The 27,806-nt window shown below is 37.8% G+C and overlaps 1 protein-coding gene across 17 annotated transcripts in view; it reads left to right on the top strand.

Annotated features, from left to right (window-relative positions):
* RBFOX1 (RNA binding fox-1 homolog 1) overlaps positions 1 to 27,806 on the top strand; it is a 2,420,635-nt gene that overhangs the window by 1,093,325 nt on the left and 1,299,504 nt on the right. For all 17 annotated transcript variants that reach the window (XM_084641955.1, XM_084641975.1, XM_084641956.1 and 14 more), the window contains one exon: positions 25,803 to 25,865. In XM_084641955.1, coding sequence (XP_084498081.1) covers positions 25,803 to 25,865 — 63 coding nt within the window. The remainder of the gene's footprint in view (positions 1 to 25,802; positions 25,866 to 27,806) is intronic.

Here is a 27,806-nt window from a genome sequence, read left to right as displayed (position 1 = left end):
CCTCTTTTTGATTGTGGTCCTTGTGATCCTGGTGAAACACTAATTAAAGATTCAGAATGTGATGGTAGCCATAGCCTTGCAGATGAAGTAGGGGTTAAATCCCACAAGACACTAAGCACTCTGGCTCCAATCCAGTAAAATACTTAAGTATATGCATCAAGTTAAGTCTATGAGTATTCCCATGGATTTCTGTAATATTATTCACATAGTGTCAAGTATCAGAGGAGTAGCTGTGTAAGTCTGGATCTGTAAAAGTGGCAAAGAGTCCTGTGGCCCCTTATAGACTAACAGACGTACTGGAGCATAAGCTTTTGTGGGTGAATACCCACTTCGTCAGATGCATACACGAAAGCTTATGCTCCAGTACGTCTGTTAGTCTATAAGGTGCCACAGGACTCTTTGCCATTATTCACATGCTTACCATTAAAGGTGTGCGGAAGTGCTTTCTGGATTAGACACAGAGTCCTCCAAACTTTTCAAGTTCACCCAGTGCTAGTACTTCATTAGTTTAAATATTTCTGGATTAAAAAGATGAACCTCATTGTTTGTTTTCTATGTATGGTTTAGAAATACAACTTTGTCAGAATGTTCTGTACAAGAAAGATAAGTTATTATTTCCTGAACAGTACCCAAACAGTGATTTTATTTTAATTTTTTTCATATTATAATTGTAGTGGAATATTCAACATGTATTGTTGGACTGATTATGAATGGAAATTTATAATAATATACAGCTGCTCTAAAATTTCATTAACAATTTTCTTAGTGGGAAATTAATTAGTTCAAGAGAGAAAATAAATCATTGGAGGTGAAGGAAAATTGATTTTTACAACACCCTTCGCTTGTTTCACTTTTAGTAGAATTAACTGCATTAGATTCTGGGAGTGTTTATGGGTATTATAAAACATTTAAATCTTGATGTATTAAGGTTCTTGAGTGGCTCTCAGGCATTAATAAGAGAATTATATGACAATTAGTCTTATCAATCTCAGTGTCTGGCACATAGCTAGGGAAATGGATGTTTTATTCGCATCAAAACGATAAATAGAACTTCATTATCTGATACTAGAAAAGAATGGATATTGGCAGTAAGAAACTCGGAGACTTGGAAACAGTGCAGGAACTTTAAAAAGCAAAAATTATGTAAATAGTCATAAATGTATACTGGAAGTCAAAAAGTGCATTCAGAATCTTAATAGAATTCATAAACACTTGAGTTTCATAGCTGTATTGGTACTGTTTTCAAAGTGTCACATGCACTGAGTAGTGGAGAAGAGCCACAAGAAATGCAATCAAAATGAGTTTTCTTACCTCGCTAATCATGCAGAATTCCTTCTAGCTATTGTGAGGGTTATGCTGGCACATGAAAAAGAAAGGCAACCATCAGGTTTGTGATTTTTTCCCCTAAACCAAAACAAAATTAGATAGGAGAAAGTTTAAAAACAACCGCACCTGCAAAAACTAAAATAATATAAACCCAAAGCAAAAAAAGAAAAAAAAAACCTAGAAAGAAATTCAATTAAATGAAACACAACACACACATTCTATATGCCTCAACCATAAAAATGCAAACGTAAGTGGGACCATGTTTTTCTTGTCCCTTCCCTATCCAGTGGGTGCTTGTAGCCACTGTCTGGTTGTTTCTTGTCTTGGACTAACTGTCTTCCATTAATGCCCAATGATGAGGCTTTTAAGATTTTTCCTTTCGTTTTTTTTCCCTCTCTTTTCTTCATTTGCAGCCTCTGAAAACAAGAACTCTTAGTTTAAATCGGTCTGAGTGTATGAAAGGTGGAGAGATTTAAATATTTATTTAAATTGCTCATTTGCAGCTATATTAAAAGCAACGATGTTAGTATAAAAGAAGATGGCAACTTTCTTATCAAGTTTAAGTATTTTACTTTCAGTTGTCCCCCCTTCTACTCCCTCATGGTCTAATGACAGAGGGTCTGATTCTGTCAGCCTTGGTATTTAGTGATACCTTACTACACGAATATGCGTTTTGGGTTCAGTGGGACTGCTCATAAAGTAAGTCAATGCACAGTCTGAGAGAGAATGATGGCACTGTTTTTGAGGATGATCAGAAGTTGCTTCTGAATTAAGCTGATGTTGGGCATACCACTAGAAGACCTAGAAAACGGATTTATGTTACCAATGTGATTGCTGTTTTAGTGATGACAATGGCATTAAAAATGTCTTACTTGTAAGACCATCAAATGCATCCACGTTAATGTTCTGCACTTATGAATAATAGAGAAGGTTTGATTCAGCGGTGCATTTGATTTTAAGGAAGCACTTTTAGTAATGAGCACATATCTTTTCTATCCTGCACCAGGGAACTCTTAAAATATTTAAATTTTACTTAAGAATTATGTTTTCATTATTTCACCCCAATCTCAATAGCTTGCTTAGCACTACTTCTTCAGCTTCAGGCATGTTCGCTCAGGCACTGGAGTAGCAATTAAACATTAATCATACTTTAACTATATTGATCAGCAGTTTTCACATTTTCTGTTTAGGATGAGAAACCACCATCTAGTAAATTCAACAATATGAAGGACAAAGACTGTAAAATGAGCAGAGCTACTCAGTTTTAAATACAATAGAACCATCTTCACAGATGCCCTGCATACCTTACAGAAGTTTAATCTGGCTTAGTAAACGAAACTGCCCCAAAATAGTTCCCAACACTGTCTGCTTTTTTCAATTCACTTCACTGATTGAACCTACTAGCCATAGGCTTCTTTCCAATCACCAATGATACCTCGTGTTCTTCTTCCTGTCTAGAGTTCTAGAACATGATTTCCTAATAAAAATGTGATATTGTTATTACTTTTCTTTTAATTTTTTAGAATATTTAAAGTTTCCTTCACAGACTAACTTCCAAACTTGATTTTTGTTTAAGTACATTTTTCAAAGTGACAGCATTTTTTTAAAAAATCCTGTAATATTTCTAAAACCCCTCTGGGATATTTTTCCTGGAAAATTCTGTGTGTTTCACAAACCTGCAAGTAGATACCAATATTATAACCCTGTATCTTACTTGAAAAAATATTTGGAGTGGGAGTTCTGCAGTGATTTCAATGGGAGCAGAATCAGGCGCAATGTCCCCTCTATCCTTGATTAAAAAGATATCAGAGTACTTCAGCATGCTGATCTTATTAAAATACATAAAACCATTTTGCTGAACTACTTATATACTCTCATTTGTGAAATTACAATACATCTACCAAGTCTGTTACTCTGCAGTTAATATGAGATTCTTTCATCTAGAAGCACTTACGTAAGTGCTCATGTAACACAAGATAACTATGTAAATTGATATTTTGCTGTTAAATTGTTTTTGAAATATTACTCCAGGGATTACCAGAGAGATTCATGCAATTTAAGTGTTAGAGTCTGAAGAAGAAAAGTTTGGTAATGAGCAAAACCTAAAAAGGTTTTGTAATTTGGTGAAATTATAACAGACTTGGTGGATGCTTATTCAAAACTATAAACTTTGGGCCAAATACCCCATCCCACCAACTGCAAGATACTATTTTATATGCTTTATTATAGCATGTAATAGTATAAATTCTCACCTACTTAGCTTCAAATACAGTAGCACTCTTTTAGCAGATGCCCCGTCTCTCTACCAGAAGGTTTCAAATTTAAATTCTCATCCAGTGCTGACAGTAGGGCAGGGTCTGGCTAAGGTTTAAGGCTTCACTCATTTTGTTAGATTTTTTTTCCCTGTGTGTGGTTAAATTAGGATTGCTAGGAACATAGACATTGTCAGATTGGATCAGACTCATGGCCCATCTTGTCTAGTATCCTGTCTACTACCGTGGCCTGCACTAGATGTTTCAGAGGAGGGTACAAGAAACGCCACTGTAGGCATTTGTACATAGACATTTGTAGTTTTAATTTTTAACCAATGACCTGTTTTTGTTTAACTATTTTCTCTGACACCTTAATGATTTCACAGAAAAAATTTCTGTGATCTCCTGGCTGTCCTCTAGTTGAGTTGTATTTTATATTCTGTCCTTTATTGGATAAATGGATATCCTTTTATTATCAGCTTCTCTCTCTGACTTGTATGCACTCAGTTCCTGTCAGCTTTTCCCTAGCTTCTACATATTATTTGTGTCAGCAGTCTGGTTCCACATCAGTTAAGTTCCCCCTTCCCCCTAAATGTTCCAGAGTGCCTGTCATAAATATAAAGGGAAGGGTAAACACCTTTAAAATCCCTCCTGGCCAGAGGAAAAACCCTTTCACCTGTAAAGGGTTAAGAAGCTAGGATAACCTCGCTGGCACCTGACCAAAATGACCAATGAGGAGACAAGATACATTCAAAGCTGGATGAGGGGGAGAAACAAAGGTTCTCTCTGTCTGTGTGATGCTTTTGCTGGGAACAGAAAAGGAATGGAGTCTTAGAACTTAGTAAGTAATCTAGCTAGATATGCGTTAGATTCTGTTTTGTTTAAATGGATGATAAAATAAGCTGTGCTAGAGGGAATGTATGTTCCTGTTTTTGTGTCTTTTTGTAACTTAAGGTTTTGCCTAGAGGGGTTCTCTATGTTTTGAATCTGATTACCCTGTAAGGTATTTACCATCCTGGTTTTACAGAGGTGATTCTTTTACTTTTTTCTTCAATTAAAATTCTTTTTTTAAGAACCTGATTGCTTTTTCATTGTTCTTAAGATCCAAGGGTTTGGGTCTGTGTTCACCTATGCAAATTGGTGAGCATTTTTATCAAGCCTTCCCCAGGAAAGGGGGTTTAGGGTTTGGGAGGATTTTGGGGGGAAAGACGTTTCCAAATGGGCTCTTTCCCTGTTATATATTTGTTAGATGCTTGGTGGTGGCAGCAATAAAGTCCAAAAGGTAAAATAGTTTGTACCTTGGGGAAGTTTTAACCTAAGCTGGTAAAAATAAGCTTAGGGGGTTTTCATGCAGGTCCCCACATCTATTCCCTAGAGTTCAGAGTGAGGAAGGAAGCTTGACAGTGCCTAGTGACCATGGCTGAGTCCCTGAACCTCCCCCTGCTTTCCTAAATCTGCAGAAGGAACTGGAAGCATTTCAGTATAAGCTGCACAGAGGCCTTGGACCTAAGTTGTCATCTTAATAGTCTAGATGTAGCTTCCAGGACCTGTCTCCTACATGCTTCATTGTCATTGTTACCATGACCACTGGCTCTGCCTCAGCACTCATCAAAAGTCCAAATAGTTGTGTCTCAGTACCCGCCACCTTTACACCAGGCAGGCAAGTCACCAAACAGTTCTCATGGTTACTACACACCCAACTACTTATATTCCTAATGACTGATGCTGGATTTGATTATGCAGTTTTAGCCTCTAAGTGTAAAGAGATTTCTATCAGGAAAGATTTTTTCCATGCACAAGTGATTAGGTCTATTCTGGGATTTTTATTTTATTTTATTCTTTTCATGCTTTGTTTCCTGATGCTGTATTTGTACTTAATGAACTCTGAGGATGATCCTGTACTGCTAATCCTATGTTGTAGAGATACCCGTGACCACAATTCTCTTTCTTCTATTTTAGATTCATAGACTTTAAGGGCAGAAGGGTCCATTGTGATCATCTAGTCTGACCTCCTGTGCGTTTCAGGCCACAGAACCTTACCTATCCACTCCTGTAATACATTCTTCCAGTTTTGAGAGACATTTGCTGTATTTTAAAAGGGTGATACATGTTAAAAACAGAGTCATATCTTACCAACACAAACTTTTAAAATCTATTCAGTGTGACTAAATAGTAATTCCACTGGCAAATTCAAGGATCTTTTACTGAGAATGGCCTTTCAGTTCACTGATCAGAAGATTTTGCCCAAACAGAAGGTTGTCAGTGGATATTAGAATATTAAATTTATACCACCATAAATTTATTATATATTATGTAACACTAATCTTAGTATGAGTATTTATAAGTACAATGACATTTTGGGGGGAAACCAGTAAAAGAGATTATTTGAGAAATACACTTCCATAATTAAACAATTTTGAGAAGAAAATTGACATCTTATTCTTCAATATGTTTTGGGTTAAAAGTGGGTAACTGAATCAAAAGTCTATCCAATTTAGCCATAATCAATTTTGGCCTTTGTTGATACAATTTCAGACAGAATTATTGTCTCTTATCATGTCTAGACATACATGTATGCCAGACAAAAAATAATAGACAAGATAGAATTGGTAAATGGGCCCAAGTTACTATATTCTGGGTCACCATGAAGTTCTTCCACCTTCCATGGTAGTTGTCGCCTTCTCTGATCCCTTGGTCTGGTCCTTCAGTCCCATTCTTCAGTTTCTGGTACAGTGTTTCTCCAGTTTGGGCCCATGTTCACTTAGGTCTTTTGTACATTTCTGCATTATATATTACTTAATCTTTATCCATTTTTTTAGCACATCAACCCTTTGGATTTTAGGTAATCCATACATTAAGCTTCAGTCACCCAGTTTATGTATTTTTCCCACTGGGTTTGCAGTTTCTGGGTCATGTTGTTTATGCATCACCTGGCCCTGAGTCTTTTCAGAAAAAGGATGTTTTTTTAAATTTATCATTACACTTTTCTATATCTTTTATTTACAACTTCCAGCACAACCTGTCACCTTTGTTCTGTCAGCAATAATGTTTTAAGCAGGTTAGCAATTCTATGTAAAAGAAGAATTGGCAAAATCACACTTATGCCAGCAAGGACTTAGACTGTATCTCATCTGTACTCATTCACTGTACAAAATTACATATAATTAAACATATGGCTATCAAAGCTCTTAAACTTGCTGTTAACAATTCTTCATGTTCTATTTCAATGTTATAAATCAGCGATTGTTATTCTGTGCTACCCTTAATCTAATAGAAAGGGGAGTTTGGAGAGCATGCTAGGATTCTTTAATGCCAACCTTACTTACCTTTATTTTTTTTCAATGAAAAGTACAGTTTTATTTGTGACTAATGACAAAAAAAAACTTAATTAGTTTTTTTCCTGTGAATGCATTTTGAGGGGTGCCTCAGTTTTAGGGCCTTGATGTATAGTTGCTTTTCATGGTATCCCAATAGATACTTCATTCGCTTATTGATAATTAGGCTTGGAAAGATTAATTTTTTATTAGTAAATATCTGTAAATGTTGATTCCATCAGGCACACACAACTGGCCAAAAATATTTACATCATTAAACATTGAAATTTACTGATAGGCAGAGTTGCTGGGGAAGTTTTTAGAGTTTGATTTAAGGATATTTACTTTGATATTTTGATGTGTTGTTGACCATTTGTGTTTTAATGGTTATATGGGATAAGTCTTTTAATCTCGGTCTGTTGTCATTGAATGATTGTCTGACCTCTACATTGTCCCATAATTTCCTGCAATTGTGAAAATTTAAATTGATATAAATGGGGGGAATGCTTAAAATAAGCATAACTATTATGCAGCAAAATTATAAAAAAAATCAAAATAATCTGAGCCTGTTTATAATCTTCTCTGAAATTTTAAACTATTCATAATTAATGATGTATCACATGCCTAAGGAGTGAAATATTTATATATTTCAATATTTTAACAGAATTACTATTCTTATTTTGTTAACAAATGACTGCAGTGAGAGTTCATATGATTGTGTAGCCTACAGAGTTGCTTTCTAGAAAACTCTGAAAAGAGGTCTGTTGTACAGTTCTCTTAGTGAGTCTGTTTTTTCTAAAACATTTACAACTGAAATGTTGTCATGGTAGTTAAATTCTTAAAAGCTCCTTATTTATCTTAATCTTTGGACTTTACATCATTTTTGTTCATGCAAAAAAATCAAGGATAGTAATATAGTTAAACTTAGTCTTGTGTGCAATGACAATGAGAGGTGTGCAAACATATTAAATGTCCAAACATATTTTTGTATGAGCCCATTTCACAGTACAGAACTTCAGATTTTTAAATAAACTGTTGTTTTTGTATGAAAGTCATATTCACTTGGAAAATATCAGGAATGTAAAATTTCAGATTTCAAACACACTAATTAATTTAAAAAATTGAATATCATCTCTTTTAAATGTTTGAGTTTTTGATTGAAAATACAGTAGTTTTGTCTCCAATCAAAAAAGTGATTTTTTTTTATACGGAAATGAATTTTGAAAATTTTGAAAAAAAAAATCTTACCTTGCAAGGGGGTTATATATTTCTAGTGGCAATACAATACAGGTGAAAACCTGGCCCCATTGATGCTAATGCCTCCTATAACCCACAGCATCAGAAGGTGGAGGGTGTCTTTATCTGGATCAGCTAGAGAGAGGAAAAACTGGCCCTTTTTAAGGAATGCAACTCCCCTCCCATTCGGGGGACCAGATAGCAAGTGTGAAAAATCGGGACACTTTTTGGGTGGTGTATAATTGTGGATATAAGATGAACAATCCCGATAATACTGGGATGTCTGGTCATTCTGCCTCCCCTCCATGAGGGCTGGAAGAGGAGGGTTATGTGGTTGATTCCTATTGGTTGGAGAGCAGGGTGAAGCATAAGCCTGCTGGCTCCCTGGCACCGATGGGGAGGGCTTATAAAATCAGAACAAACTATTTTCAAAGGAGCAAATCCTGTCTTCTCCACAGAGAGCTCAGAGCACAGCAGAAGTTGTGTGATTCCACCATGCACCATGTTTGATTCTGGCACAGTAATCATTAGCAGAAGTGTCATTTAAATTACCCACTGTTCTTTTGAAATTTCCAGCAATGTTTAATGTTAAAGCTAAGCATAATAAATAAATAAATTTATCTTGATGCTCTGCATTTTTAACAAATGGCAGTTTAGAAGTTTGAAAATATTTCTTGAGCATTTTGTGTCTTTTCACCTGATAAAAATAATTATCCTTTTCCCAAAGTGTTTCCAGTGGGGCTAAGTTTAACAGGACTATTTTTGTTTAATTCCTTTCTTGTACATGATCATGGGTCTGGGAATAGTTCAAAAATCAATTTTCAATCATTTCACATCTGTACCAAAAACAAACACTGGTAATGCTTATTGGTAGCTTGCCAACATTTGAGAAACAGACCACACTAATGATGAAAAATAATATCCTTCATGAATGAAAAATATAGTTTTGAAGAAGTACTATAGACAAGGTCATTGAGCTGATTTTTTTCTCTCTCCCAAGTATTATATCATTTTGCTAGACAAGCAAAACTCTTTCAGATGACGTCACTGTTATCCTTTAATCTGTAGGAATGAGATATATTTCAGAAATGGAGCAAGGTTTCCTAATCCCTGATACTTGTACTTTTTTTTTATTTTACCCCTATGATGTGTTTCAGCTAAACTGAGGTAAGGTATCTTTTTTTCACTCTGCAGTAACAGTTGTAGCTGGGCAAAATGGGTGACCAACTTTTCTTAAATATTATTGCAAAAATAGGACTGGATCCTACCATTGCAAAGTTGTAGATGGACTCACGCAGAGCCCCACAGAGGTCAATAGCGTCCCATGCAAGTGCAGAAATCTTCAGGCAGTTGAAGGATTTGGAGCCTCATTTGTTTATTAGGGCTTGTCTATACTGGCAAGTTTCTGCACAGTAAAGCAGCTTTTTGCACTCAAACTGCAGATGTATACACACTGCCAAGCCACTTTGTGCACAGAAACTCCTCTGTTGCAGCGCTGCAAAAAACCACCTCGACAAGGGTCGTAAGGCTAGTTGCGCAGAGGCTTGAGCGCTCTGTTGCCAGTGTAGACACTTTATTGCTTTCTGCACTGTAATTGGCCTATGGAGCTGTCCCATAATGCCTCAAGTGACCACTCTACTCATTGTTTTGAACTCAGCTGCCCTGGAGACATGCGCCCCTCCCCTTTCAAAGCACCATTTCTGACAGCAGTTGGATGCTGTGCTATCTGCTGGGACACAAAGCAATGTGGAATGCTCATGCTGTTGAACACAGAGGCAGGTGTCTGTGTGTGTGGTGGTGGGGCAAATGGGGAAGGAAAGAGAGAGAGAGAGAGATTGCTGTGCAGAGAGCCCAGGGAGGGAGGTGGGGGTTGATATCGGGGTTTCCCCCTGCCTCAGGAGTGGTTGCTTCCTGCCGCTGTCTGAACTTACAAGACAGCATGCTGACAAATTTTCTGTCCCCCAAAACACACTCTCTCTCTCCCCCACCCCCATACACACACACACACACACTCCCTGTCACACACACTGCCCTCTCCCCCACCTCAGTTGAAAAGCAGCTGGCAATGTAGTAGGAAGCCCATGGAACAATGGAATTGGGAAACCTGCATCATGTGATGCTGTGTCTGCCCCATGAGGCATTGCAAACCCTTCCCAAATCACCCTGCAGCCAATTGCATTGTGGGATAGCTACCCACAGTAGCTGGACACACAACAGCGGTTTAATTCCCACGTTTAAAGTGGTATAACTTGTGGCGCAGAAACTTGCCAGTGCAGACCGACCCTTAGATTCAGATGGTTTGATATCCCTTTCCTGATATCTGGCACTTGTTAGCTGAATTCCTTATTCTTTTCCTTGAATAATAGCTTGTCTCCCTCTGTTTGACTTCCATATTCCTGGCAAAATATGCTAGTTTGAAGTGCTTTCCCATCATGCAGTGGAAGAGTATTTTGATTCTGTGGAAGTACAAGCAATACGTTCTCTCTGTAATAAAACTGCTAGCTTGATTAAAAACAGTTATTTTTACCAAGAAACAACTAATTACATTGATAGCACATTAACAGAATATGTAACTTAAGTAGAAATGCAACAATAAATCAAGCAAAGTAATTATATAAATTGAAGCATCTTTTTGAAAAGTGAGATAACAAGTTATCTGAAAAGTGTTATTTATTTCATGCCAAGCTAATATTGTAAGAGCAAACAGTAGGGCAAGTGAAGTGCATCAAAATATTAATTATACAGGTTCATCTTGCGGCTTATAATAAATGTTCATTTACTGCCTCCCTTCCAGGGAATTGCTGAAATAAGTTAACAGCATAACATTTTGAATTATTCAAAGGTATCTGAATTACTGCAGATGGGGCTAAGTGACACCCAGGAAATGCTTTGATATGTAAACAATGCAGACATGGTTTATGAAATCTCCTGCATGGTTTTAGAATTTTAAAAAGGTTTCTTATTGCACCTGTGTTAAGATTGCTTGAATCATGCCTTTATAAGTACATTTCTGAACTCCAAACCATTGTATAAGAAGATTGAAAAATTTTTTTTTTCTCTGTTGTGGTTTTATGGTATAGATTTTGCTTTTCTAAAATGGAAAAGTCATATATTTTTAACCTTCTTGTAAGACTCTCTGATCATTCTATTAGGTTTCCAAAACATGTTAGCAGATAAACATGGGAATTGCCATGCTGAATCAGACTAATTGTTTATCCAGCCAAATATCTTTATCTTTCCATAAACAGGTGACACAATGTCATTTTAAGACCTTTCAGCCAGATTAGACTAGGCCAGCTTCCTCAAAAATGGTCCTATATTTCCATCTGTGGGGGAGGAGGGGGGGGCAAAGAGGACTGGCAGGGTATTCAGTATGTGGAATGCAAGGGCGTACACAGGAATAAAAATGCCTCTTTTGGAGGGGCACTTTCTGCATCCCCTGCAGCCGGAGGAGCTGGCTCTCCCCATCCCCTGGATTTTTCCCCACAGCCCCAGGGCCAGAGTAGCTGTCATCTCCTGCCCCAGCTCAGGATTGGAGGAAATCACTCTCCTGGCTCCAGAAGAGTTCTGTGCCCCTACTGAATGGGAGGGTCATGCCCCTGCTTGCCCCCCATTGCACATGCCTCTGAAGGAATGCAAAACATTGAATATTTTTAATTGGTTATTTAAGTAGGACTTTTCCAAATGACACTCTCTAAGAATGACCTAATTCAAATCTGATTGGGCCAAGCTGTATGTTTCCAAGGTAGGACTTGCACCTGATTTCTCCAAAGACATTGGGAGGTGGCACTGCAAGGCTGAGTAAGTGAAGTTCCCAAACTGAAATAATCAATGGTAAGGCTGAGAGGCCTTTCCTTTCAGGTCAACAAGCCATCTGATGAAAGACTAACATTCCAAAATCTCCAAGACCTTTGCCTTCAGGAATGGAAGTCATGATGTCCTCACCCTGCACCCCCAAAAAGTCCATTAGTGAGAGCACTGTCCCAGTCGGCCATTTGGCTCCCTGATTGCAGTTCCAGCACCTACCGTATGAAAGTCCAGAAGACTGAGAGAGCTGAGGAGTTTGTGAACCCGCTCTCAGCTTCAGTATATTATCTTTTCCTTTTTTTTTTTTTTAAAGGATTTGAAAGTGTGGCAGTGTTCATACATATGTGGAAACTCACCAGTAAAGCCCAGACAAAAACGTATCATAAAAACAAAGTTCCCCAGATTTAAACAACCCTTGCTATCATCTCATAAATTTACTCTAAACAGCATGTTTTGTGTCTAAAAATCCTGAGAGATCTGAGGTTATCCTTTGTAAATTCTGATAAATTATAGTTGTCAAACGTCTGCTTATCAAGAGAGCTCCAGACCTGTTTGCCAGCTTCTTTAGTGGATGTCTTCCTTTAAATCTACTTCAATTTCTAGTTCTACTCCCAACCTCCCTTTAAGGTTGTGCTATCTGCCTTATGTCTTCACTGCAAAAAAGGTGTGTTTTTACATTCAGATAAGTAACTTGATGTACCTCTCTTGGTGTAAAAGCTTAGTGAAGGGATGGCACGGATCATTTTTAGCTTGTAACTAGTAGCTAGTAACTTGTAGCTAGTTAAAATTATCCCTTTACCGCCATATGGGGTTTATGACAACTAGCTATGTCTCTCCCGTTGGCTGTCTCGATGTAAAAAATAAGCCCCAAACAATTTTTTTCCATTGAATATATAGCAGTAATTTCCCGTTATGTAAAATGAGGATTATAGGGTGGGGTTTTCAGAATAACTCAATGTTAATATAAGTCTTTTCCTGTTGAAGTCAGTGGTAGAACTCCAATACTTTTCAGTGGCAGCAGAGTTGGGCCAACATAATGTCCACATCACAGTAAGGGAAATCGTTATCATTTGTGAAAAACTTGGTGATTCTCATAGCAACGGCAGCAGGCAGATTGATAGTGTTATAGTGGTGGGAACAGTCGAGTGCTTCCATTCTAACATCCCATTTTCTGACACCTGTTGTCTTTCTGCCCAGCTGCCTTTGCCCCGCCCCAATTGAGAGTGTACAAAAAGACAAGAGACGTCAGTACATGCATATATGGGAAAACTTTTCAAGGCTATATTTTGAGTTGAAACTGTTGCCCCTTGTTTTCTTTCCTTATACCTGTAATATAAAATTATGTTGTTCACAGATTGCTTTAGAAAAGTGAGCCTTAGAAAAAGACCATCTTCATTGCCAAACAGGGCAATATCTTTCTTTAGTTATTCAGGATATAACAGACAAAAAATGTAGCAGAGCTGTGTAAATGCCACAATTTCCAGATGAGCTTCCACATGTGAGCCAAACTATGCTGGATAAAACAGAAGGTTAATGTGGCAAGAAGAAGATGAAGCAAATGCAAAATGGACAAAGATCACGTGGGAACGGGAAGCTGGAACTTTGTGATGGAAAGAAAAAAATACATAATCCGGAACTATCAAAGGATAATGGTATTTGCCATTGTTGGTGACAGAGTACTGGAATAGCTGGGCCACTGATCTCATCCAGTACAGCAGTTCTTATGATCCTATATTGTGTGTCAAAGTTTTTATGCCTTTTTGATAGACTTGGGTGTGATGGCTGACGTGGTAGATATATACCATAAACTGACTTTTTTTAAAAAAAATGGGCCACATTCTCTGCTGGCATAACTCTCCATTGCTTACATTTGCAACCAATTGAGTTATGCCAGCAGAGCATTTGCCCTCTGACAATAAGGTGCACCTATTCTCTGTGTATGTAATATCCCAATTAGCAAAGTAATCTTGTGCTATTCATTTTCTGACTGCTATTGTTTCCCTCTATAGATGGACCAGTATTGCTGGAGGAGAGGAAAGGAATCCAGATTCCCTTTGTAATTGAAAAGAGTTTAAAATGAGCCCTGCATTGGAAGTTTGTATGCTGGGCTTGTCACATGGTTGATGCTGTGTTATTATTTAGCTTTTGCCTTGGAGTATTTGGCCTGCAGTTTCAGTTTCAATATTGTTTGAATCTTAAGTGTCAGGTTCAAATGAACTGGTGAGAGATTTGCATCAACCAGCAGATTCCTGTTCCAGCCCGAAAAGCCTTTGAGCTCACTCTTTATTGATAAGAGGTCTTATTTCACAAGTGTCAATTACTGGTGTGAAGCTACTGATGCTGTGAGTTATGGTGAAGGTGCTATTACCCACAGTTTGTCTAGTTCGTTATATGCTGAGGGAGCGTTACGGGTGGAGAAAAAAATGTCTGGACCTGGTTGTTCAGGAGTGCACAGGAAACCTCTGAAAACAATGAAAATTTGTACATTTTGGGCCTGGGCATAGTTAGGGCTACTAAGAATTAGAATTAGAAAGTCATTTTAGCGCTTGAACTGCCCATTGAGACCGCATGATTTTTTCCTATTAACTGACGCAGTCCTGGGCAAATGTTATTTATGAGCCGTTTTATGGCTATAGGCTTGTGGAAAGTTTGACATTTGCTTTTGTGTTTTACGATAATTATTTTAATAGAAAATGAGAATATAAAATGTAATGTTGTTTCCTCATGTATGCATTAGAACAGCCTTCTTCTCCCTACTTTTTTATTGTGGGGCTCCTGTTTCATTAAAAAAATATATAATTAGCTTCATATAATGGAGTTCTCACTGTGTTCTAAACAACATATGTATCCACATAGGTATTTAATCCATATTCCTCTCCTCCACATGTTGTGATTGGGGTTTGAGTATATTGATAAGTGAAATAACCAAATATTTCTCCTCAAGTTTGGCTGTTCCTAAAGTTTCCCTGCAAGACCTCATTTGTCCCAGCCCCTAGTTTCCTTCTGCCTCAAAGAGAGCTTCTAATCTCCCTTATATTGTGGTTGGAGTTAACAAAAAGCACCTATCATAGTGACTGGGCAGTAATAACCCTGCGTCTTCACACAATATTCAAGCACATGATACCAGAATCATTCAACAGAGTAACTCTACATCCCTGTGGGCAAAGTATTGAAGTCTTCCTCTTAACTGAAACAAATGCCAATATTATCTGTACTCTCTTAAGATTTTCTTGCCTTAAGAACAACGCCAGGTATAACAACAGGTAGGTCCTTCTTTGTGGCAAATTTGATTTTTACTGGACGAGGATCTAATCCTTACTACTTTTGCAGTTTGCCAACAGCTAATCTCTGGTGATTCATTATATATTTTATCAGTTCTCCAAATTAGAGCATATGCAATTCTGTTAGAAATATGTCTTGTTTATAATTACAAACAATAAAAATGTTTTGGTTCAGAAACGATTCTTTCCTCATCCCCCATCTAGTGCTGTGAGGTGATGCCAGTTTAGAAAAAAACTCAGAATGTGGTTTTATGGACTCGATTTATGTATCTATTGTTGCAGTGCAATATAGGAGGTAAATGACTTGTACACTTTAAGTTAAAAAATATAGTGCAGTGTTGCCACGTAAAATCTTCAGAGTTTTACATTTTCACTAATTGCCAATGCTTTGGCTTTGTTGTGTACTGTAGACAGAGAATATGGTGTTAATAAACAATACTGACGAAGAGTAACTGTAAAGATTTTAATGGCACCCCCAGTAGAAACATTACTATTTTACATGAAAAATTTTATTAAAGTCAAGTTGAAAGTTCATGTCAGTGACTTGAGTCCATGGTAACTTGTATGAAAAAGAAAAATACAGGGTTAAGGTAGCAGTTTACAAACAAGGCATCACTGATGCCAGCTTACCATCCTCCATTTATTGCATGTAAAGCACTGAAAATTTGTACAATGGAAAATTGGTTTTATTTCTTGTTTCATGCATAATGCCTAATTCTAAGTGTGAAGATTTGTCACCACACTGCCTCTCAATGTTTTCATATAAGTGCTGTAATGAATGGTCTGGTAAGTGTGTGGTTTATATATGGATACCTGCTAGCTTTGTCTAAAGACACTTTAGAAAAATGGCAGACTCAGGGAATAGCTGGTTCCAATCCTGTGAGACAATGAGCACCTTGCAGGATCAGGCCCTTAATGAAGAGCAGGGAATGACTGACTGCCTTTAGTATGTTTTCAAATCAGAAATTTGTAAGACTCTTGCATGTGTTCTGTGTGTGACTGTAAAGAAAGCTGTTATGTAGCCCAGTCATGATATGCTTATGATTAAAGCATTCTAGTTTCTGTAGTCCCTATTAAAATGAAACTCTTTGTTACAGATGGATCAAGAAGGGTGCTTCTTTAATTTTACTACATAATATCTAGCTCTAATTTTACCAGAGAGATTAGCTGCTTTGAAGTGAGTATTTAGGAAGTACCTAAAGTAGGGTGACCATATTTCCCAAAGGGAAAATGGGACACCATGTTGGGCTGGCCTGAGCCACCCTCCCTGTGCGGGAGGGCAGGCACGGCTTAGGCGAGCAGCGACACGCATACTAGATAGGGTGACCATATTTCCTCGTGGCTCGGCCTCACATCGCTACTCACTCGAGCCCTACCTCCCTTCCCTGCATGGGGCTTTCATTACTGCTTGCCCCTTCCCTCGCACATTCCTCTGCACCCCACTTTTTTTGACAAAATTGGGCATTTGTCCTGTTTGCTCAAGACAACTAATCAAGTTGCGAAGAGCAAATGGGACAAATGATCACTTTTGCCAAAAAAGTCAGGACAACCGGGACAAGGCTTAAAAAAGGGACTGTCCTGGCCAAAACGGGATGTATGGTCATTGTAACCTAAAGGTTTGGTGGGACAATAAGAGACGCTCTCATTGCTGGCATTGCAGTGTTGGAGAGCAGCTCCACACTGTGCTGTTTGCCTCCTTTACTGCTTCGGTATTGACTCCCATGCAGGGGTAGTTATCAAGAGCCTCAGAAACACTGGGTTTTATTGAGCAAAATACTTAAACTAGCAGTTGGTGGTTGTATGTTTCCTGTAATTAAAACAATAATAATCCTCCTGAAAGAGGTAGCTGATTTTAGGTGGGGATGAAGGTATTCACCATCATGATCACAGTCATACTTCGTGACCCAGACCTTGTCCCAATGTCTCTCCAGAGAACATTAGTGTCAGCAAGATTCTTGGGGCATGTCTACACTGCAGATGGAGGTGTGATTGCAGCACATGTAAAGATACCAAGCTAGGTTTATGTCAGCTACCACAAGTATCAGTGGCAGTGATACAGCAGAAGGCTGGGAGTTAGTAGCATTCCCAATCTTTGGGCAGCTTCAGACACCTTCCATAAACAAAACAACCAACTGATTAACCAACCAACCAAACAAAAACCAGACAGATGTAACCTTTTTTCCCCCAAATGTGACATTTCCTCCTAAAACTACATTCTTCAGACGAAAGTAATGTTCAGTTCAGGACAAGTGATTGATGAGAAGTATGATGTAACAACAGTGGTCACCATTAAAAAGGAAGAATTTTCCAACAGTTATGGGCACACAGTGGTATCTGCGCTACTACAATATTACCCATACTTTAATAGATCTTTGGTAACTTGGGCAAGTGCTGACTTTTTGAATACTTCTGCTGAAAGCTTGCAAGCATTGGGTACTTTATTCATTGACGTGTGTTTGTGTGTGTGCACAAGCACATTATTACTGTGGTAAATATACATTTTTGCTGTTAGTGATGGATAATTATAGTTATAACTCGAGTTTTTTTCAAAATTCCTTAACCCAAATTTGGAGTATAGTGCTGACATTTGAGCTCCTTAAAGCAAGATTGAGTTTCAGCCATGTAGAGGATATGTCTTGGGGCGAGAGGGTGAGGGGTGTATGCAATTTTTAAAAAGCTTTTTAGGTTTAAAAAATAGTTAAATCTTTCTCTTCTGAGAAACAGTAAGTAATTTGTACAAAATGGACTAAACTTCAGTTCCAGAGCTCAAGGTAACTTAATCCTTTGTATAGAAGCTTTGCTTTGTGTGCACTTGTATAGAACTTATAATGATAATTATATCCATTGTGATCTAATGCTAAACATTCTTGCACATGAAGATAACTGTAACAAACCTTTGCTAGTAGTTTTAGTATTTCCCTGTTATTACATTTTTAAAAAGATGAGGCCAGTGTGAATTCCCACTCTGCTACTAAACCTTTTTTAGGTTGAAATGAATACTGATAAGGAGATTATCTTTCTGAAGAAAATGCGTCAACATTTTATACTGCAGTTCTCTGCATCTCTAACAATCGAATACCATTTTTATTCTTAAGCTTCTTTTCCATCAGGTAATAAGGTATTTTGATTATTAACATTTTTAAATTTTAAAAAGTGAGAGCTAGAGATCTCTCAGTAGTACAGTGTAATATGCTGTGGTTAAATAGAAGAGGCTGTTGGCTCTAAAATTTTATTTCTTATGGAGCAAGTGTTGAATTATGAAGCAGAAAAATAAAATGTTCTTGGCGGTATAAATAAAACAGTAATCAAAGGAAGTATATCAGAGGGTTTTTTTTATTTCCTTCTCACAGTCCAGTTTATGCCTTTGTGTATTGTTGGGACATTAATCTTGATAATAGAAATGGAAAGCTGCATTTCATTGAAAAATGGATTTGAAGTAAAACTCTGATAAATGAACAAAACCACACACTATATCTAAACCACATACTATCTCAAACTTTTTGATTGTTTTGTAATATTTTTCAGTTTGTTAATTGTGCATGTATAGTAATATCATATGCTAACATGTGAGTGATTAAAAAAAATAAGTTGTGATCCTGCAAATATGTAAGCAGTTGCATAAATTTACTCATGTGAGTAGTCCCATATGAATTCAGTGGGGATTTTAAGGAGAGTAAAATTACTCACATGCTTAAATATGTCCAACATTGTAGAATCGGGACCGTAATCTCATTCCTCATGTCTGCAGGATGCTTTGGGATGTTGTGAGGGTGATATTCTTGGCTCAAGGAGGATGTGGAAGATGAAGTGATTTTGTTAGTACACATATGGATCAAGAAGTATATTTAGAGGATTTCAGAGTCTAATTCTGCCCTTCTGACTGAAGGATAGTACTGCACTGCAGGACTCTTTATGGGAAGAAATGGGATCCTTTTGTTGAAAGGCTATACTGTATACAAAATAATGCTTTTCACTAGGGCTGTCGCTTAATCAGTTAACTCACGTGATTAACTAAAAAATATTAATTGTGATTAAAAAAATTAATCATGATTAATTGCACTGTTAATAGAATGCCAATTGAAATTTATTAAATATTTTGGATGTTTTTTCTATATTTTCAAATATATTTATTTCAATTACAACATAGAATATAAAGTGTACAGTGCTCACTTTATATTTTACTTTTATTACAAATAGTTGCACTTTAAAAATGATAAAAGAAATAGTATTTTCAATTCACCTCATACAAGTACTGTAGTGCATTCTTTTTATCATGAAAGTGCAACTTACAAATGTAGATTTTTTGTTACATAACTGCACTCAAAACCAGAACAATGTAAAACTTTAGAGCTTACAAATCCACTCAGTCCTACTTCTTGTTCAGCCAATTGCTAAGACAAACAATTTCCTTTACATTTATGGGAGATAATGCTGCCCGCTTCTTATTTACAACGTCACCTGAAAGTGAGAACAGGCGTTCACATGTCCCTTTTGTAGCCGGCATTGCAAGGTATTTATATGCCTGATATTCTAAACATTTGCATGCCCCTTCATGCTTCGGCCACCATTCCAGAGGACATGCTTCCATGCTGATGATGCTCATTAAAAAATAATGTGTTAATGAAATGTGTGGCCTTGGGAGGAGAACTGTCTGTCTCCTGCTCTGTTTTATTCGCATTGTACCATATATTTCATGTTATAGCAATCTCAGATGATGACCCAGCACATGTTATTTGTTTTGAGAACACTTTCACTCTAGATTTGACAAAATGCAAGGAAGGTACCAGTGTGAGATTTATAAAGATAGCTACAGCACTTGACCCAACATTTAAGAATCTGAAGTGCTTTCCAAATTCTGAGAGGGATGACGTTTGGAACATGCTTTCAGAAGTCTTAAAAGAGCAACACTCCGATGCGCAAACTACGAACCCAAACCACGAAGAAAGAAAATCAACTGTCTGCTGGTGGCATCTGACCCAAATGATGAAAATGAATATGTGGCTGTCCATACTGATTTGGATCATTATCGAGCAGAACCCATCATCAGCATGGAGACATGTCCTGTTGAATGGTGATTGAAGTGTGAAGGGACATATGAATCTTTAGCGTATCTGGCACGTAAATATTTTGTGACGCCAGCTATAACTGTGCCATGCAAATGACTGTTCTGACTTTCAGGTGACATTGTAAATAAGAAGTGGGCAGCATTATCTCCTGCAAATGAGAACACACTTGTTTGTTCGAGCAATTGGCTGAACAAGAAGTAGGACTGTGTGGACTTGTAGGCTGTACAGTTTTACATTGTTTTGTTTTTGAATACAAGTTATTTTTGTACGTAATTCTACATTTGTAAGTTCAACATTCATGATAAAGAGGTTGCATTACAATACTTGAAAATTGAAAAACACCATTTCTTTTATCTTTTTTATAGTGCAAACATTTGTAACCAAAAATAAAGTGAGCACGATACACTTTGTATGCTGTGTGCTAATTGAAATCAATATATTTGAAAATGTAGGAAACATCCAATAAATAAATAAATGGTATTCTATTTTTCTTTAACAGCATGATTAATCGTGATTAATTTTTTTAATCACTTGACAACCCTACTTTTCACCCTTATTCTTGTGATCCGAGGACACTACAAAGCTGGAGGTTTTTATCCCCATTATACAGATGGGAAATTGCAGCTCAGAGATCTTTAGGTTTTTATCAGTTGCTCATCACTATGATATCTAAAAGCTGCACAAAATTATGGCGCATAAGCACAGAGAAAATAAAGGTATGTTTTTCTCTCAGAATTTGTCAGGGTCAGGAGGACAATTTAAATATAAGTGCTTTGCCTAAGGTCATACAGCAAGTCAGCAGCAGAATCAAGAAAATTCTAAGGGCCATGACTGCCAGTCCCATTGTCTAACCACCGGTCAATTCTGCCTTACCCATAAATATGAGCCTCCTGATCAGAAGATTCTAACATGATGAGCAAACCTATTGGGAGAAGACTAAAACTAGAGCTTAATCTTACAAGTAAGAGCTATGAGCAAGAGCACCTTTTTTCAGTTTCAGATGCATTTAGAGAAGGTCTTGCTTAGATGCCTGGGTCTTTCTTGGACCCTATTCTCCCTTTACTATTGGAGCCCCTATTATTCCTCCACATCCAGCTCATTTACTTCCTGTTTGTTCCCAGGTCCTCTAATCCATCATCACAGCCACTGCTTTTGGAGATAAGTGGTGGTGCTGACAGGTGTAGCAGCAATTCTGCTGGGACTCACTGATGGACTTTACAAATTGAATGTTTCAGTTAATACCTGCATGAAAGAAAAACCATAAGCCCAGAACTCAGTATGCACTGGGCCCCATTTCACATTTGAAACAAAAGCTTACTTTTCCCAACTGAATGTGCAATCCTTCAAGCTTCACAGAAAATTGCTTCTGAAAGATATTAACCGTCTACATTCTTGGCTGCTCTACTGCCCTTTCCCTTTTACAGAAGGGTTCTTTTTTTTTTAAAAAAAATACTTCCTATATGTTTGGTTTCTGCTTTCCTCAGTTCTCCTGAGTCCAATTTTATTCACTGATTCATTCTTTCCTAGATTTTTCTGCTTTTGAGAATTGCCCTGTAATGGGGAGAGGGGATTGGAGGGTTGGTTGGCCTAGTGGGTGGAGCACCTGGCTTCCTTCCCCTGCTTTTATGGTTGAGGAGCTTCGGTCTTTAAGGTGACAGGGTGGAGAGGGAGAGCCCTCCCACTACACTAGGTCCCAGCCCAGGGCCCTGGGTAAGTCACCCCTGAGTATGGAACCTCCCAGTAGGGAGTCAATGTTCGCTGCCCTGGGCTACTTCCTACTATTGCCCCTTTAGTTTGGGTCATGGCCCCTATGGTTCAAGTTCCTGTGGTGGCTTGTCTCTTAATAGTGCCCCCTCATGGACCCTGGGTGGTAACTTGCTGCACTCCCAGGTTACTCTGGGTGGGGCAGCCCTAAGTCTGGTCTCCATGCTTCAGTCACCCGGGTTGATACTTTAAATTTATGGTATAATTTTAATGATGAAAAAATGTATCTTAGAATTTTGACTCAATGTTTCATTCTATATCTGCTAACTATAATAAAATGCACCAGTGCACTCTGTAAGCATCCAGTTATCTGCACTGTGTTCGAACAGAATTTTTCATGTTCCTGTTGCACTTATTTCCTTTGCCCTGATGTTCTAAGGATTTCCTTTTAGTACATATGAACATCTCCTTTTGACAGACAATGAAAATTAAAAGATATGGGTAGGCACAGGAAACTGGAACCCAAATATGCCCCCTGGGTTTTCATTTACAGTTAGGAGCTACAGACACAATTACTGCTGACAGAAATTCAGAGGCCAGTGGCAGAGTGCATGTGGCAGTAGACTCATGCCAGGCAGTAATTGGGAAGATTATTTTTAATCAGAGCATATCCTACAGCCCAAACATTAGAAATTGCTTGTAAGGCTGACAGGAAATTAAACTGAGACCAAACAAAAAGCCTCAAAATAGGAGTAATATTGTTAGGAGTATAATGATGGGAAAGCTCACTGCTTGCTGTGTTTGGCTGCTCTCTGAAGGGTATGACTTTTAACTTACAGCAACAGACAACATTGTCTAATTGCATTTTAGAAGTGAACTAAAATTAAAACCAGACTCAATCGTTTATATCTGCGCTTAGGAGAAGATGCAAAGCACCAGATGTGTGAGCCCATGTTAGTATTTGTGCTTCTCGTATTCGTGTTTGTATTCATTTCTATGTTTACTCTGGCCTTTTTATAGTTCCTAAGGGAACCACTTAAGTTGCCAAAATAATGCAAGGTCATGAAATTTCAAGGTGCTGGTGATTATGTACCAAGCTGTAAATGACCTAGACGGACTCTTGCTGCAGTACAATCTGTGCTTGTGTGGAATGCCTAAGGCAACTGCCCCAAGGGAGTTGAGGCCAGGGCAACCTCAGTAGTATGTCCTTACCTCTTGACATCCTCAGAAATTCACCACAGCCCAGAAGTTGCCCCATTGCAAAAATGCTTTAAAACTTGTCTATTTGACCAAACGTTTCTTTACGCGCTGGCTGGTTTCTTCTATCATCTAGTAGTTTATGCTGAATGTCCTCCCTGCTTTCCCTTTTAAGGTGTTACGGCTGGGGGCTATGAGGAGAAGTTGCAGATTATGAATTTCTTATACATGGGAATTGGTTGGGGGTGGGTTGCCACTATTTAAGCCATGTACAGTGCTCCCAGATACTGCAATGCTGGGTCCAATCCAGTTTCCCATAATTATAATGCTTGTGTTCCTGAATGGTGGGAATTGCAAATCAAGACATTCTGCTTATTGTTTTGTCCCCTGATATGGTTCCTGATGCAATGAAAAATAAAACACAAAACCAAATGCCAGTATATTTTGAGTTTCCTCAAATACTGCTCTTTTCATCTTCATAGAAGTTCCTAATAAGTTTGGGGGTGTGGTTTGATATATCCCTACAGACAAATAATGTGACCTGGCTTCATGATACATGCTGATTAATTTTTTGTGCAAAGACTCGCAGCCAGATGCTGCTAGAAAATAGATTTGTTCACAAAATAAAAGCATGCTCCTTGATGTAATTCATGCTACTAAACAGAGCAATTATGTGACTAAGAGGTGGTTTACTTGTGGTTACATACTATACTGAATAATTGAATGGTAAATAAAGCATAGTTTACAAAGTATACATTTATATCTTTGTTCATTTGAGATCTTGAAATGCACAATGTAATTATATATGATAGGTTATTCATGCAATATTACCAAAGCACCTGGATAATTTTCTGTGGTAGCCTTGAAAAATTGCATGAGGTGGTCACTAGCTAGATTGTATTATGCAGATCAGCTATGCTTGTTGTTTCAAAATAGTATGCAATTTCCATGTCACCGTGGATGAAGAGCTGTCCTTGCAGACTCTTTGGGTGCTTCTCTCTGCATTGTGACCAACTCCATGGCCAGGGAGAACTTCAGTTTTGAGCAGCATAATTAGTAGAGATCAATGGAAACACTGCCTCCTCCATGTGGCTCTTATACTTTCCTACAAGTATGCCATGTCTCTTCCATGTCCTCTTGGAAAACAAGACTGAGGATCTTTTATGGTGTACTGGCTTTAGATCAGCAAACTTTTGAGGAATTCTCTGTTTCCCTACGGTGTGGGTAGCATATGGTGAGGTATGTTTAGCTACGATCAGTATAATGTAACTATTTTAACACGGGTGTGTGGTTACAAGAGTGTTAAGAGGAAGAACATAGGATGGAAGGATACCCCTAGACAAGGATTACAGAATTCTCATCTTAAAAACAAACAAACAAAAACAGGGAAACTCTGTCTGAAAGGAATAATGTTTATGGGAAGCTATGCACTGCATTCACTTATGGTATTTTGAATGGTTTGGGGAATGAACAATCTTTACATTTGATTTCACATACAAAGTATGTGTGTGATATATAGATTTGCTATAGATTCAAAATGCATATAGTGCTTGTGTTTATAAGAATACTAATTTTAGAGAGCACATAATACAGATTGCATATGGAAATGAAAACTATATATAGGGACGCACTTTTGTCATGAAAAGCATGGCTGAGCATGTTATAACTGCTGGAATACAATGAATGATTCAGTAAAATATTAACTGCCACCACATTCCCATCAATAAAAAGGTGGCATGGGGTAGACTGTCACCCTATTTTAATGTATAGCTATGTATAAGCAAGGAACGCTTCAGTTGTCCTCTGATCCAGAGCTTTGTTCTTCTCTTTATTTATATTCATTTTTCTTTCACAAAAATTCTTGAGTTGTACAACTGAAAAAGTATAGAAAAAGTTAATTGTCATTTTAAAATGTTTACATGAAGAAAATATATATATGTTATAAAATTACACCAGGAAATTGAACTATCACAATGTTTGAGTTATAGCTATGTGATTATGTACAGTAACCACACAGAGTAGATAAAATCGTAAAGCTAACTTAGAATGCAGGCTTTAAATAAGTTTCAAAGCATGTCTGCCATTCCCCCCGCTCCCCCTAACCCAAATCCCTTTTATAATCACAATAAAACACTTGTCAGGCATTGTTAGGTCGTAATCATAGTTCTGTCTTGTGCTTTGCAGTACACTAAAGGAAGCAGTTACAGCACAACAGTGCACACACTGCCTTTCCTTATTGCTCACATGAAAAAGTACCAAAGTTCAAATTATGTGTTATTGATTTTGTTCTTTTATTGTGAATTTTAAAATTGTTTTAAGATTATACAGCCTTTTTGCATATACGACTTCATTATCAAATAGCAGAGAGAAATAAATAAATGTAATATAAAATGTACTTTGTGCATTAAATTATACTCTCCTCCCTCCCTCATTTTCCTGGAAAATAAATATACTCTCTTAAAATATTTTTGGATCAAAGAAACCATTTTGTGGTTGTGCAGTCCTTAAGATTATTGAGCTATTTTGAAAGACAATGTAAAAAAGGGGAGAGGGTTAAAAAAACACACAAAATCTCAAACTAATTTCTTCTTCCCAATAAATATATTTTGTTTCTCTTAGGAAATCACACAGAAGCCCTATGCAAGTGGTGCCTTCAGTTTTCATGAGCGAAGCCTTCTTTCTGTAAGTACCACTGTTTGTTTTGTTTTTCTCCCTGTACTTATATTGTTTAGGCCCTAGAGCAGGATTGAGATTTCAGGTCTGCAATCATAAAGAATCAGAAAAGGCTTTGGTCTTCACATTTTGTTCTAGCTAATAGTGCATCTTGAGACATGCAGAACAGAAGTACAAGGCATAGAGTAGAGTGCAATCCATAACAAATAGTGGAATCATGTGCAACTGACTTATTTAATCAATTATTTTTCCCGTGCCTGGCCACAGGTTAAAACAATATATATTCTCTCTTTTATTTTCATTTCACACATTAAGGTTATGTCACTGTGTCTTATTTTTTCTACCTTTGGATGATACTTCAAAAGCATAAAGAAATGCTTTTGTGTATACATTATTCAGTTCAGCCACTTTTTCCCCTTAAGACATCTAGGACCAATTCCTTTTTACTTTTGTTGTACAGGTGTTCATATAATGCAAATATGAGGAATTAAGCCCCCCTGGCTTTTAGGGCATATATAAAAGTGTTCTGGTGTTCATTATTTTTTACTTTTTCCTGACCTAAAAATTAACTGTAATAATTCGGCACAAGCATGGTGATTCTCTCTTCTAAATCATTGATTATTTTCATGTTTAGGATTCTTTTTTTCACTTGAAATATCTTGTTTTATCTTGAACATAGATGCTAACTGTGCTTAGTGAACCATGTCTGCTGAGGATTTGTTTTACGAGAAAGGAATTTATTATACCTCACTAGTAAATAATAAATACTAATATGTAATAGAAAAAGTAATTTTAGGAAATGAGTCAAGGTAGATCTTTTGATTTCTTTTATAATGTGATATCTCTTTTCTTTTTTGCAATTATTTTAGTGCATCATCTCCTACTTAAAAAATAATCCCACAACTTGGTGTCTTCGTCATGTGTAATGAATGTTAAATGTTATTAAGATGCTGCAGAAGCAGCTCCATATTGAAGGCTGCAAGAGCCACTGTCTGGAAGAAAGGCAGGAGGCAACGGATGTGATTTTATTAGGTTGCATAATGCAGGTCACTGTGTCCTCAGGCATTTCCAGCAGCAGGGCTCCTGTCAGACATCTCCCTTCCCACCCTGGTCCCAGCCAGCCCGTTGCTGGGACCCTGCTGCGTTGCCCTCCCCTTGTATAAGGGGCACTGAAAAGGAGTGGGGTGTTGGCTCCCTATTGTTAGAAGTCCTGTGCCCCCCTGCCCCCAGCTTCCCTAAGGGATGTTTACCTCTGAATCCTCTTCCAGTCTTTCTTGTCTAATCACTGTATTCTTTCCATAATGAATATCTCTGTTGGATAGACATCTGCCACAATTTTTAGTTACTAAATTGTGACATGTTAACCTAATCTGTCTGCCCACCTCACTGTGGGGGAGGCAAAAAAACCTACCCCACCTTGGTTAGTCTGGTGGTGAGGGAAAAATCCCTTGCCAGCTCCCAAGGAAAAAAAGTGGCTAGCATAATGCTCACAGTGGATCATGAAGAAACTTGGTTCTATTTTGATTCCCTGTGTGGAGAACTGGGTATTGCTAGCGCAATCCTAGTGAGAGAGGACTTTTCCAGAACTGCCTATGGTATAAGTACCACGTGCCTCCCGTCACCTGGAAGATCAGTGCCTTCCCCATCTCCCCAGGTCCAGCTGCTTCCAGTTCCACCTTGCTCTCTCCAGGTAAACCCTATCCTTCCTTCCTCCCTCCTCTTCTTCTCCAATTGCAGAGTAAGCCCTTATGGCGGGGAAGAAGCCCTTTTCTTCCAGACCGCTGGTCAAGGATACACTGCATATGGTTCTGGGGAACACATTCTAAATTGAGCTGAATTAACAGAAAACAAGTAAGCAGTTTTGCCCTCAATTGGTGTGTGTAGTTCCCCTTAAGTAAAGAGGAGTTACACTTGTGCACTGAAAGGAGAACAGACCAAATTCTTCTTTAG

Source organism: Lepidochelys olivacea (assembly GCF_965140295.1).
Source record: "Lepidochelys olivacea isolate rLepOli2 genome assembly, chromosome: 10".
NCBI classification, from domain to species: domain Eukaryota; kingdom Metazoa; phylum Chordata; order Testudines; family Cheloniidae; genus Lepidochelys; species Lepidochelys olivacea.
This window is presented reverse-complemented; position numbering and strand designations above follow the sequence as displayed.